At 46.9% G+C, this 13,425-nt stretch overlaps 2 protein-coding genes across 2 annotated transcripts in view; one reads left to right on the top strand and one right to left on the bottom strand.

Annotated features, from left to right (window-relative positions):
- The window catches only part of GALNT13 (polypeptide N-acetylgalactosaminyltransferase 13), a 127,959-nt gene that overhangs the window by 58 nt on the left and 114,476 nt on the right, over positions 1–13,425 (top strand). Inside the window, exons 2-3 of the mRNA XM_051623529.1 lie at positions 9,419–9,520; positions 10,523–10,771. Of these exons, the coding sequence (XP_051479489.1) occupies positions 10,630–10,771 (142 nt within the window). The 5' untranslated portion in view covers positions 9,419–9,520; positions 10,523–10,629. The remainder of the gene's footprint in view (positions 1–9,418; positions 9,521–10,522; positions 10,772–13,425) is intronic.
- On the bottom strand, positions 48–755 carry LOC127386301 (basic proline-rich protein-like). Its single transcript, XM_051623138.1, has one exon. The coding sequence runs from the start codon at positions 753–755 to the stop codon at positions 48–50; it is 708 nt and encodes a 235-aa protein (XP_051479098.1).

Below are 13,425 nucleotides of genomic sequence, written 5' to 3'. Positions count from 1 at the left end.
GGGGGGTGGGGGTGGTGGTCCCCTCGCCTCCCCTTCGGCTCGGCTGGTCAAGTTCCAGTGCGCGGCGGTGCGGGTGGGAGCGCGGGGGAAGCGCAGCTCCCGAGCGGGGGGATGCTCCGGGGGGTCTGCCGGGGGCAGCGACCGGGGATGCTGCGGGGGGCAACGGGGATGCTGCCGGGGGCGGGTAGCCGGGATGCTGCGGGGGGCAACGGGGATGCTGCCGGGGGCAGCGAGCGGGGATGCCCCAGGAGCAGCGGGGATGCTGCCGGGGGCAGCGGGGGTGCTGCCGGGGGCGGGTAGCCGGGATGCTGCGGGGGGCAGCGGGGATGCTGCTGGGGGCAATGGGGATGCTGCCGGGGACAGCGAGCGGGGATGCTGCCGGGGGCGGGTAGCCGGGATGCTGCCGGGGGCAGCGAGCGGGGATGCCCCGGGGGCAGCGAGCGGGGATGCCCCAGGAGCAGCGGAGATGCTGCCGGGGGCGAGTAGCGGGGCCGGGGAGCTTCAGGGGTTGAAGCTGCGCTCATCCCATTCCCGCCGCCTTTCCTGGCGATGCCGGGTGGGTGTCGGGGTAGGGGAGAGGTGGTTGGAAAGCCGGGCTGCGGTCCAGCCCCAGCCGTGCCGCGTTCTCCCCCCCCCCCCACCCCCGGGCTGCTCGCCTCTCCGCTTTCGGGAGGGGGCAGCGAAGGGTGTGGGTGCGCGGGCAGCCCCCCAGCCGGAGTGCGCAGAGACCAGAGCGACGCTTTGGGCTTGTACATCTCAGCTGTCCGGCTTCCAAGCCCCCTGGCTCAGCCTGGTTTCCTGCCGGTTTTCCCGAGGCTGTGTCTCCGCAGGATGCTCCGAGCTGGCGGTGCCAGGCGCCGCCGGGATCCTCCTCTCCGCCGGTACTCGCTCCTCCCGTGTGTCAGCAGCCGAAGCCCAGCTCAGGGAGGCTTGGCACAGCTGCTCTGGGGCCGGGCTTTTGCTGTAAAGTTAGCGTGCCTCCCGAGAATCGGGTAAGAACTTCTTCCCAGCCCGCAGAAAATAAAAGTTTGTATTTTCCCGGTTGCTGAGAAGAGGTTTTATCCGTCTGAAATGATAAAGAAAAAGCAAAACTCTAGAGCTGTCGTTATTTCTTCTTTGTCGCAGAATGAGAACGGGCTGATTTTTTTTTGTTTGGGTGGCTGGAAGCAGTAATAGGATTAGTGAGAGATTAAGATGCCTCAGAATTATGCAGAGCAAAACAAGAGGCAAAGATGATTTTAGCTGGACTTTGAGGAAAGAAACGAGGCCCTGAAGCTTGTATTGTTTCTCAGGTAGTCTTTTTTTTTTTTTTTAAATAAAATAAATAAAATTGCTGCCTTGTGCCCTTGGTTGGGGGCACATCTGGTGACCAGTGATCTTGATGTTCTGTGTGCATCAGTGAAACCGTGCAGAGGCTAACGAGGGCGGTGACAAATTGGCTGTAACTTGCAAAGTGGCACTTTATCTTTTGATAATTCATTTCTTAGCCAAGCTTGTTAGTGCAAACGCTTTAGCAATTATGTTTCTTTTTTTTTTTTTTTTCTCCTCTTGTTTATCAAGTGTTTCGGATGGTGTTAAACTGAGGGTGGGGGATACGGCATCAGTCTGGATCGCCCTGGGTTGTTGAGTGGTTCTGGGATTTCTGTCTGTGAACACCTGCCTCCCGTTCTTCCTGAATGATTACAGAGAGAGAGAGAGAGGTGGCCTCTCTGTTCCCACCTTGCATATACCCCCAAGCCCCTATTCGTGTGAGAGATTAAGCTGTAAAAGAAGTGATCTCCCAAGCTGATGACCGTCTTCTGCTTGGGAGCGCTCAGAATCGGGTCGTGGTTACTTTCCTTGTCGACTGAAGTGCAGTAGTTTGGGGCTGAGGAAAAAACAGAGGAGAGAACTGCCTCGCCCTGCTGTCAGATGACAAAAAAAATAATCAGGAGGAAAAACGGAATCACTAGTGGATGAGGAACTGGGAAACCTTGTAGTATTTTTCTTTGCGAGACACAGTTCTAGTGGGTTTTGTACGTGTTAGCAGGTGAAGTCAACAAAATGCTGTTCTTGGAAACGCACCTCTCCTGAGAGCTGAGCTCCGTGGGGCTGCACGTCGCTTTCATCAACACAGGCAATGTGATTTGTTTGGGGTTTTTTTGTTTGTTTCGGGTTTTTTTTTATTTTGGTTGTTGGATTTTTGTTTGGTTTTGTTTTTTTAAGCCCAGCGTGGGGAGAGCTGTGCACTTTCAACAGACCTGCTGCTTTTTTTTTTTTTTTTTTGAGGTGAATTAAAAATAAAAATAATAATAATAAAAAAGAACAGTGCATGTTCTCTTACTGTTGTGAGCAGTTTTAAGTCGGGGTGCGATGTGACAACGTAGTGGCCTTTTTAATGTTGGCCGACTTGGCCTATTTCAAGACTTGTTCTGTTGGATTGGAAGAGGGGAGGGAGCCCTGGTTCCCGGTGTGATGAAGGGGAGGGTGTTCCTTTGGCCTTGATGTGTAGGGAAGACGATCGACAAGGTCCTCCTGGTGGCAAAATGAGTGAAATACGTGTTTTCCATCCATGTGATGGTGTTGCTCGGCAGATGTGTCCGCCCAGCTCGTGTCTTTGTGGTCGCTGTCATCTTGGCTGATCCTCAGGCTGGTGCTGGGGGCTGTGCACCAGCTGAGCCCCGTGCCCTGGCCTCAGCAGCCAGGAGGGCACTGCCCTTCTTGGGATGCAGCGCAGGGAAGTGTCACTCTCTCCTGGCTTGGCTTCCTCCTGGCTCAAACCGGGACACGCTCTTACAGGAGAGGACTTGTGTAGGAGACTGTTGGAGAAGGCAGTGGTTATTTCTTCAGTGATGCCCTGGTTCCAGGTGTGTGAAGTTTTGGGTTTGTGGTGTTACCTTCACACACAAATAGCTTCCTCGGTTTGATCAGCAGGATTGGGGCCATCCGAGCGTTGAGGGTTGTTTCTTGTCTTAGTGCAGTGTTGATAATGAGCATGTTGGCGTGGCTGGGCAGCTGGTCCTGTGTCCCTGTGGTATCTGTGCTGGTAAATCTTTGCCAAAGGTTTGTGGGGACATGCTGTGGGACACGGGTGCAGCTGCTTGAGCTGTGCTCTTCCTCCGATACTTGTCCTGTAGCTCTTACCCTGGTCGTTGCATCCCTGCCTGGCTTGCTCCTGCATTTTGTTCCTGTTCCAAGAGCTAGAAAACTGGTTCTGGGTGGGATCTGTCAGGTTGTCAATACCACTCCAGTACTTGTTACTTTTTAATTTCCCTGGTGTGTGGGAGAGCACCCACCATCTGAAAGCAGACTAAATATAGCCCGGGTAGTCTGCTAATGAGCTGTGCTTGGAGGGGGATACCTGCCTGTCACCCGGTGGGGTGGGCAGTGTGGGTTGGAGGCAGGAGATGCCAGCTCTGATGGACAAGGGAAGGAGAAGCCTGTGAGGCTGGGGACCAAAGTCCTCTGGTTTGTTTAGATCTGTTACTAGATGGGCTGTGCTTTGGGGGAAGAAGGTGGAAAAAGGAATGGGAGGAGGCCTTTGCCCTTCTGTGTGCTTGCAGCGTGCTGCAGCACCCGGGACTGGGGGGTGTTTGGGGATGGAGATCATGCCCACATGCTTGTAGGGAGTTTTGTGGGGTTTTGAGTTGGCTTTACATTTTTAGTGCATTGTGCCAACACATGGGTAGAAGAGAAGCAGCCTGTTCAGCACAAGCCTGAAGGTCTGGACTTGACAGGAGGGAGTAACCCCAGATAAATTCTTCACGAAGTTGCCATCATTTGCAAGCTGAGTGGCTTTCAGTGAGGTGGCTCTGAGCACAGAAGGCTTTTCTTGTCTGGATATTGGGGATGTGCTGTTTGAGGTATGTGAGAAACTGGTGCTAGTCATTGCCTGACTCTAGTATGAGCAAAGCCACACAAAAAATAAAGGGTAGACTTTTATGACAAAGAAGTTTGGTTAGATGAATTAATTTGTCTTTTCCACTTTAATTTCTGAGTCATGGAAATGCATTTTAAAATGAAGAATAGGCCTATTTTTAAATGTCAAGCAGCCTATTTCAGGAAAGGAGAGAGAGAGAGGGAGAAACTGATTCTTAAAACACAAAGTACTGGGTAGCTCTAACTAGAGATACCTGCTCTTTGTGGTTTTTTCTGGTTTTTGTTGTTCTTATTAAATGCAAAAGAGCTTCCTGTATTGATCTCAGACATTGACGGTTCTAGCATTGGAAGGTTTTCAGGTAGCTGTAAATGAATTAATAAACTGTTTATGCTATTAAAAGATGATTGGTGTTTTTTGGAGAGTATGGTATAAATTAAGGTTTGGTTAGATCAATCTAGGAATAATTTTTTTGTAGGCAAAGCATGTGTTAAATGTATTGATTTTAAAATCAAGGTATGCCTGAGAAAGATAGGGTTGCAGGCCTTAATAGTATCTGAAGCAAGCTTGCCTTTTCAGTTTTTTAATGATAATTGCTCTCATAGCAACTTGGGTAAGCTGAGCTTCTAATGCAATGTAGCACATGTTACCCAAAGGTTAGGCAGTGGATGTCAGCTTGCTGGATCCCATTCCATGGTGGCAGGGATCCATGACTGGATCCAGGGATGCATGACTGGAGCTCTGTCAGTCTGTGCTGGCCCCTTGCCACTGGGTGCAGAGCTGCCTGTCTTGGGCTCTGCTTCTGCAGCAGGGACTGGCAGAAATAATCATGCCAAATCTTCCTGTGGCTGGCACTTAAACGTTGTTGTTGTCTGGTTTTACTCCTGCAGCTTCAGTGAATCACAGGAAAGCTACAAGAAACATCCTTTGATTTATTAGAGGTGGAGGCTGGAGACTTCAGATTTCAGATGAGCTGAGCTCTGCCTTCCTTAGGTGTGAAGAGGACACTTGGGATCACTCTTATTCCTGCTGGGGAATTTCTTCCAGTGAACTTCTTTCTGACTGCTCTTCAGGTGACCTGCCCATCCCTTGCAGGAGTCGGATCCAAATGGCTCTGACAGAGCTGACATGTGCTGTAGATGGGCCTGAAAGCCTGAAGCCCTTCCTCACTGGAGGGCTTTATGGGTGCTTTTGCTACTGACTTGCATTCATTTTTTAATATTAAGCGTTCTGCTCCTCCAAGCTCAGTGTTCATTAATATGTACATCACTTGAGTGTCAAATGTTGCGTTATAACAAGGATTTGTCAACAGCAGTAACTTGTCTGAATGAACGGGTTCATAAAATGATCTGGTGCTCTCATCTACAGTACTCTTGTGGTCAGTATCATCACAGCATCTGTGGCTATCCTGAGGTTTCTGTTCCTTTGCCTTTAGCCTCAGTTCTTTCAAGTGTGTGTGTGAGGCTGTTGAAAGGCTGTGGATTCCAGATGCTTGCTAACATATAGAGATGTCAGACAGGATCAGAGTCACTGCTGACCGAGCTGGTAAGTTGCATACGTTAAAACAATGGTCTACATGACAGATAACAGGTTCTCTAGAAAAATGCAGCACGCTCAGTTAAATAATGGAAAGGCAGGAAACTACCACTGGAGTCAGGACAGCAATGTAACTCCATCCACTTCTCTCACATTCCTAATGTGCCTGCCAGCCAGGGGCTGCACCTGGTGATGGATGTGTACCCCAAAAGGTCAGCCAGGGCAGTTTTCTGCCCCCTTCCCCACTGGTGTATTTCCCCCCGATAGTTTAGAGGGATGTGAAGGAAGAGAGGAGCCGTCCTGTTTGTAGTTTGGTGCTCTGGGGGGAGTATGCGGTACTAGTCTCTGGCAATGTGCAGCTATATGAGTGGTATTTAATCAAATCTGTGCTGTAAACACCCGTAGGAGCACCAGGTTGTCAGGGGCAGGTGGGTTAGGTTCTGCTTTCTGGCTGTGAAGCGTTGCACCCGTGACGAGCCGCTTCCCCGCAGCAGGACGCGGGATGTGACTGGGAACCTGGGCTCCATCCCGGCCCCGGGAGGCCCTGCTGCCGTTGTCCTGTTGCTCGGAGCTCTCCTAGCTCGTAGGAAACCTAGAGACAGCAGTTCCACCTCTGGGGACTGCTGGGGAGGGGCTGGGCAGCTCGGGGGGCTCAGGGCCTGGCACCCCCGGAACAGCTCCCTCGTTGCTAGGCAACCGCTGCCTGATGCTGCACCGCAGCCCGCTGGAGATGCAGGCAGATGTGGCCACATCTGGCAAAGGAAGGAGGTGTAACGTTCCTCCTCACGTGCTGTGCTTGTTTCCTATAACACTCGGTAGGTGAGGCTGCATTTTTATCAGGCCCTGACTCCAGCAGGCACCTCATTATGCTTTTAGAGCTGGTATTCAGACCGGTGTTGACTTGAAAAATGATGTTCAGCTCTGTTTGACTTTTCATTCCATAAGAAATCGGCTGGTTTGGTTTGAAACAGTACTTCCATAACAATCCCTGCTTCCTTAACTAAGCATGTAGCCATCGTTTGGTGCTCCTGGGGCCATGGCTGGCTCGCACCAGTTGCTTTGCACAAGTTACACTCTCACAGATTTGGGAGATGAGATTAAGGTCAGAGCAGTTTTGATATGAATTTGGGAGATGTGGTCAAGGCTCTAGGATGTAGATGGACTCTGGAACTCTGCATTTCTATAATAAATCAGTAAAAGTGCTGAATGATAAATGGGGCAATTCTTCTGGTTTTCTTTGGAGGAGCTTTGGTAAACAGTGTATTTCTGTCTCGCTTGAGAATGAGGACGCTTAATTCATACTGAGTCTGACGAGTGGCAGCAGATTAAGGGGCCATTTGAGGATGTGCTCATACTGGTTTACAGAAACTAGCCATTTGAAGATGTGTGCTGATAAAAATTCTATTACATTTCTTCTGCATATTGGTTTTGTGGGTAGTGCTCAAAATGCCACAGTCTTGGATTTCCTCCTACTCCTGCCCCCCCCACCCCGTGTTGCTGCAATTTATGTCTCTTAACTCTACAACAGAGCCTGAAATTGCCAAAAGTATCACTAATACAGTGTGAAGACAAAAAGCAGTTGGAGGAAACTATTGGTGTGTGAAACAGGTGGATGCTGCTTGAAGGAGCTCAGATCAAGGTAATCAACAGGCATGTCACAAAAAGCCCTGGTCCAAGAAAGGTGTTACTCTGGCCAGTTTCAGTGAGCACCTGAGATAGCATTTTGATGTGAGTACACTTGCAGTTTTAATACCTTTAACCTATTAATTTGCAAGGCATGAAGGTTATGCTGATCATTTAACAGACCACTCTGTCACTTGGGCAGCTTTCTGTCCCTGCTGGAAATGTTGAGGAGTGTGTTCAGGGACAGGCTCTTGTGGGGTGGATGCTGGCCCTGCCAGAGGGGAAGGGAGTTGGAGGGGAGGGATGGCTTCCAGGGATCCAGGCAGGTGAGACCTAGGGGCTGGTCCCTCTTCTTGGTGAGCAGGAACATACTGACCCAAGAACTGGAGCTTTTGTTGAACCAGTGCACTAACAAGGGCTACGTGTCAAACTTGGAAGGGTGCAACTCCAGGAACACCAGCCAGGGCAGCAAAGCTGGTGAACGCTTCCCAGAGGCTCAGTCTGTGCTCCTTTCTACAGGGGGCTAATGTGTGTGTGTGTGTATATGTATATTTTTAATCTCAAAGAGATGTTCTGAAAATGGATTAAAGGCTCCTGGATTCAGTAGTGATGAATACCATGGCTTTGAGCCCCTGAGAAAATTAAACATTGTTCATTCTGTGCGTGGCTTGGCTGGGATGAAATGGAGAGGGCAGGGGCCGTGTGGTGGGTTACAAGAAGAAATACTGAACAATTGCTTCAGTTTCCCAACTCTGTTCTGCAGTGTGCACTCGGAGAAAGCAAGCTCTGCTGAGGGGTTGGCTGTTTGTTTTTCTTTTTTTAGTACATGAGAGAGGCAAGTGAAGGTTTTGCAGCTCTCTTAAATTCTGCCAGTTTTTCAGAGCTTGGATTTGCAACCTCCATAACATTCTCCTACCCCTGCATTTTACTGTGGCAGTTTTAGGAGAAACTGGCGATGCAGATGATTTCTAAATTTGCATACTGTTTTCTGTTATAAACCCCTGCTTTTATTGCTTATAACACTGCCAAACTGCATTTTTTGGGGGCAGAAATTTCCCTTGTTTTGTTGCTGGTAGGCACTGTATTCCAATTAGCTTGATTCTTACAAGTGGTGCCTCAGAACTGCAGCATATTTACTTTCCTCCTCCTCCTGAAAACCTTGTTATTCAGTATTTTAGTTAAAACCCCAGTTCTTTAAGGAGGTTTTTGTGCAAGTGTGAGGTTCAGGGAAGGGGAAGAAAGGGAGAAGGGAGATACTTCCATCTTGAAACAGATCTAGGCTGAAAAAAATTGAATTCCCAATTATACATTTTTATTTTATTAAAAAATCTTCCTATCTGAAGCTATGGTGTTAGTGTTTGTGTTTTTTTTTTCCAATTCAACTCAGCCACTTCATTGAAGAAAAAAAAAATCAGGTAGCCTGGCTTGGTGGTGGATGTGTATCTGTTTGGAATTTGGTGTGCATGGATCTTTGTGAGTTTTATTTGTTCAAGTGAACCCAAATTGAAGTGTCAGCTGATGTGAGGTGAGGTTGGGAGGAGCCCAGGAGCTGAGTGTGGTCAGAAGGGAGTTTGCCATCATTGCTGCTGATTTTACCCCAGGCTTTGCTCCCGGGGCTCTTCAGACATGGAAAACCAAGGTGGTGGAACAGGATTTAGTGGGTCCTGGACAGACTGTTTGGTTACAAACTTCACAGCACTGGGAAGAGAAGATTTTTCCAATCACCCACCAGTGACTGGTGCCCTTCAGAGGTTTACTCACTTATTTTGAAAGAAGAACTGATGAAGAAAAAACCCCTGTATTATTAAGAGGCTGGGGTTGCCTTTGTTTCTCAGTTGGTGCTGAACAAGTAACTCCTCTGCCCAACACTCCAAAAGCCAGTGACAGCCACCAGGTGACAGAGGCTGCCTGGGGAGGGTTAACACTCCAGCTGTTTTCTCCTCTCTTTTTTTTTCCTTATAAAGAGCTTTATGAACTTGTTTTTCCTTGGTAATTTTCTTCCTATAATTAAACTGTTCCTCTTGACTAACATGAAAATGAGTTGGGCTAACCTGAACTGTGTATTCCTGAGCCCTTGAAATTTTCAATCAACTGGCTGTGAATCACTTCAGCAAGAAAAAAACCTGGTGGTTGTTTTTGTATTTAGGACAGATTGAAAACCTTATTAATTATTACACAGTAAAACAGCACTTCAGGAGTAATGTGAAAGTCTGTGTTAAAATAATTCCATCTTTTTCTTTTTGTCAGAACTAAGATAGAAAAGTGTTATGTTAATTAAAAGTCATTTTACACATAGGTTAAAATGTGGACATCATTTATGGGAGCTCTTTGTGATTTTAAGGAACTTGATTTTTTTCAGAAAAGCCAGCCAAGTGATCAGGGCTGCCTTCTGTTTTCTTTCAGAGGCACTTGGGAAGTTATCCAGCAGTTCAGTGCTGAGATGGTGCTTTGGGAGCATGGCTGCAACAGAATTCCCAGCCTGGATGTGGAATGCAGCTCATAATGGTAAGTGTAAGGTTTTACACCTATTCACCTGACCTGCAAGTCTGGGTGCACTTGGCTTTTGTTGAGCAAACTGTTGCAGCAAGAACCTGCAGAGGGTGAGTGGCTGCAACCACCTTTGCAGGGCCCTTCTGGTGCTGGGAAGGTGGTGCTCAGGGGTTTTCTGCAAGGAAAAAAAAATATATAAGATGCTTTTAGTGTTCAGAGACCACACATGAAATAGCTTTCTAAGCACGTTAGTAGAGGGTGATGAAACTTCCAGTTCTCCTTGTGGTAATACATGCCTAATGTTCAATGAAGTGATGAGCTTGGGTTAGAGCTGCTGTTATTCCTGCCTCGCTGTCTTTTCGGTGTAATCTTGGTGAAAATCTGTTACATTTCTGTTACATTGAGGGGAAGGTTTATATAAACGTTCTGTGTTTGTAAACGAAGGCGAGGTATGTATCCTGTCTGTGACTGCAGATCAAAATGTTTGGGATTCCCAGAAGGATGGCAGGAAACAGCAAATACCTGCCCATATTGAAGGAAGCCAGTCCTTTAAACATCTCCTATAGGTTTTCCAGGGAGGTTGTGGCTTCCCCCACCCTGGAGGTGTTGAAGGGCAGGTTGGATGAGGCTTGTGCAGCCTGGGCTGGTGGGAGGTGTCCCTGCTCATAGCAGGGGGGTTGGAACCTGATGATCTTTAAGGTCCCTTCCAACCCAAACCAGTCTGGGATTCTATGATAAATTCTTCCCTGTGAGGGTGGTGAGAGCCTGGCCCAGGTTGCCCAGGGAAGCTGTGGCTGCCCCATCCCTGGCAGTGTTGAAGGGCAGGTTGGATGGGGCTTGGAGCAGCCTGGGCTGGTGGGAGGTGTCCCTGCCCATGCAGGGGGGTTGGAACTTGATGATCTCTAAGGTCCCTTCCAACCTTCAGCATTGTATGATTCTGTGATTTTTTCAGCTCAGACTGTGGGTTAATCTGTGAGCTGAAACACTGAATGCAGACGTTTCTTCCCCTGCCTGCAGTGGGATGTTGGTCATTGCTTCCACGTTGGATCTTCCCTGTGGGAGTCTGAAACACCTCAGCAGCTGCTGCCTTTCCTCAGCGGGTGAGCCAGACCCCAGGTCCAGCCATGAGGAGGTTTGTTTACTGCAAGGTGGTCCTGGCCACTTCCCTCATGTGGGTGCTCGTGGACGTCTTTCTCCTTCTCTACTTCAGCGAGTGTAATAAATGTGATGACAAGAAAGAGAGGTCTCTGCTGCCTGCTCTCAGGGGTAAGTGCCAAGTCTCAGCTCTCTTTGAAGGTCATAGATTTATGGGGTTTTTTTCAAGTATTTGGTCTCGGCTTCTCTGTACTTTCTAAATGACTGTTCCAATTCAAACAGACAAAACACAAGGATCCAAAGTACTTTGTTTCTGTTGTGCTTTAGTGGTTTCTGAATTAGTTTCAGTTATCTTAGTGTTTGACCTTTGCCAGAATGAAGCCTGAGGCTTGTATGTTTTCTGCAGCAAAACTAATTCAAAATGTTTCCAAGATGTGGAAGGGAAAACCAAAGTAAATATATTAAGAACCTCTTTTATCAGAAGTCATTCGAGCTATGAGAGAATTGATGCTCTGTGGTTCTTATTTCATTTGTGAAAGATACTTGCTTGTAAGCTTGCTTTTAAACTCCTAACTCTGGCTGAAACATGAGTTTTGGAAGATACTTCCATTCCCTTCACCACATGGAAACACGAGGATCAAGTCTCAAATGCAGGTGGAGCAGAGATTCTTGTCTCACTCCAAACATTTTAGCAATGTCATTTACTGAAGGGGAGTTCATGGCAACTGAACCTTGGCAGAAGCTACAGGGTTTTTGAGGTGGTAATAGGTGATTCCCAGAGCAGGATTCACAGGACAGGTCGTCTGCCTCTGTCCAGCCACACAACACAAGTACTTGCAGTTTAGTACTTGCAATGAACTTGAAAATAACCAGTTGGAGCTGAGAGGTTGAGTCCTGAATGCAGTGAAGGCTGTGAAGTTGTGGCAAGTTCACAAGATGAAGAGGGAGTAGGAACTGATGAAATACAGGTGTTTGTTTTTCCCTGTGAATTAACATGATGTTCTTAAGGCATTTAGGCTCAACATATGGAAGAAGGAAGATACTTTGAATCCCTAATAAGATTGGAACAAGGTTAATTAGACCTAGTGCAGCTGCTTTTTCACATGTTTACTGCTGACAATAGACAAAAACTGTGTCTGGTGCTCTTCGTCTCTTCATAAATATATATATGTGTTCAACTACTGGTCTTCAGTTTTGTCAACAGGATAAATAATTTTCATCCTTTCAAAGGACCTTTGGGCTATGGTTCAGTGGAGTTGATACCCTTGTGATCACTTGAAGTGAAAATACCATTCAGTGTTGGGTTTGTCACTCAAAAAGTGTTTAGAAGACTTCACTTTCACCTTCCAATCATACAAATAGCTACATGATGTTAAAAATAGTTATGAAAAAAGCAGTTATTTTTCCAAGCAAAAAGAATATCCCTGGTTGTCATAGTGGGGTTTTTTCCTATGCCATTGAGTTACTGTGTTTTTAAACAAATATTAGGCAAGAATCTGGTGTATCATGAGTAAAACAACCCATTTTACCTATTATGTCAGCTGCAGAAAGGTAACCATAGCTGGTTTTTTAAGTATAGGTTGGAATGATCTCAGAATTGGTTTAGTTTCTTGAAATGCCTTCCATCTGTTACATTTTTTGTTACGTGATTTTGTTATGTGATTGGGTAATTTGGCAAGAAAAAGATGAAATATTAGAGTGATGTTATTTGAGCGTTAACAACTCTTAAGTCAATCTGGGCTAAGAAGAAAATCATGCATGAACTCGTGTCCCTGCTGCTGCCACTCAGATTTAAATGGGAATGTCTGCAGGTGGCAAGTGTGAGTTCACCTTTTTGACACTTCTTTGGTCAGCCCGATGCTGTGCAATACTCAGCTTGTGTTTTGAAGCATTTTGTTGCATCTGACTCCTTGAAATGCCTTTTTTTTTTCACATTAATGAACTCAATGTGCTGTGCCTGTTACAAAGAAGTGAGGTTCCTGCACAGACATCTGAGAAGCCACACTGCTTCTTCTTGCTCTTAGTTTAGAGAAAGAAGTTACATTGAATATATAACATTATTTCTCCTTTAAAGCCTTGGGTCTGCTACTATACTGTGCATGTTCTGTGTGATCCCAGAAGAGTATTTGATTGTAAAGCTTTTTACAAAATTGTCTGTGTAATTGTTTGGGGACACTGGCACAGTTTTATTGCAAATTGATTGCGTGTCTTTTTTTTTGGTGGGATTCCTGGAATTCTAGAAGGCTTCTGCCACGAAGGAGCAAAACAAGAAAAAGCAGAATTAATCTGCTTTATCCTTAAGTTTTTGATGAGGTTTGTAAAAGGTGGGGGAGGAAAAAAAGAAGCCAGGTTTTGTAGACTTTAAAACCACGTCCTTCACGGACACCTCTGCTCTGCTGGGTGCCATGGGGACTTGTATTACAGCAATCCCAGTGAACAAGAAGCATTGGACATTCTCATTTAAATAAGATCTTGGTTTTAGGGGGACGTTGTTTAGTAGATGAGGACTGTTAAGTCACTAAACGGTGACTTGCAGAAGTAATTGCAGCAAATCCCCTCGTTCTCAGGGGCAGTTATATTGAGTGTTTGGTAACCTCGTGTGTAGCTTGTGGGGGCTGTGTTGGTACCTCCACAGACCTGAGACACTGTACAGACCGTGCCACATACCTGTGTGTGTGCTCTTGAATGAAGCTTCTCTTCCAGCCCACTGAATTAGAAGTTAATTTGCCTGATCTTGAGTTTTTTTCCCCATGTCTTGGCTATTTCTTGTTCTATGAAGCAGTCACCTGTGCTGCTGTGCCAGTATGTGGAAAAAAGCCCAGAGT

This window comes from Apus apus, chromosome 6 (assembly GCF_020740795.1).
Source record: "Apus apus isolate bApuApu2 chromosome 6, bApuApu2.pri.cur, whole genome shotgun sequence".
Classification (NCBI taxonomy): domain Eukaryota; kingdom Metazoa; phylum Chordata; class Aves; order Apodiformes; family Apodidae; genus Apus; species Apus apus.
The sequence above is the reverse complement of the archived record's forward strand: the minus strand, read 5'-3'. Positions and strand labels throughout refer to the sequence as shown.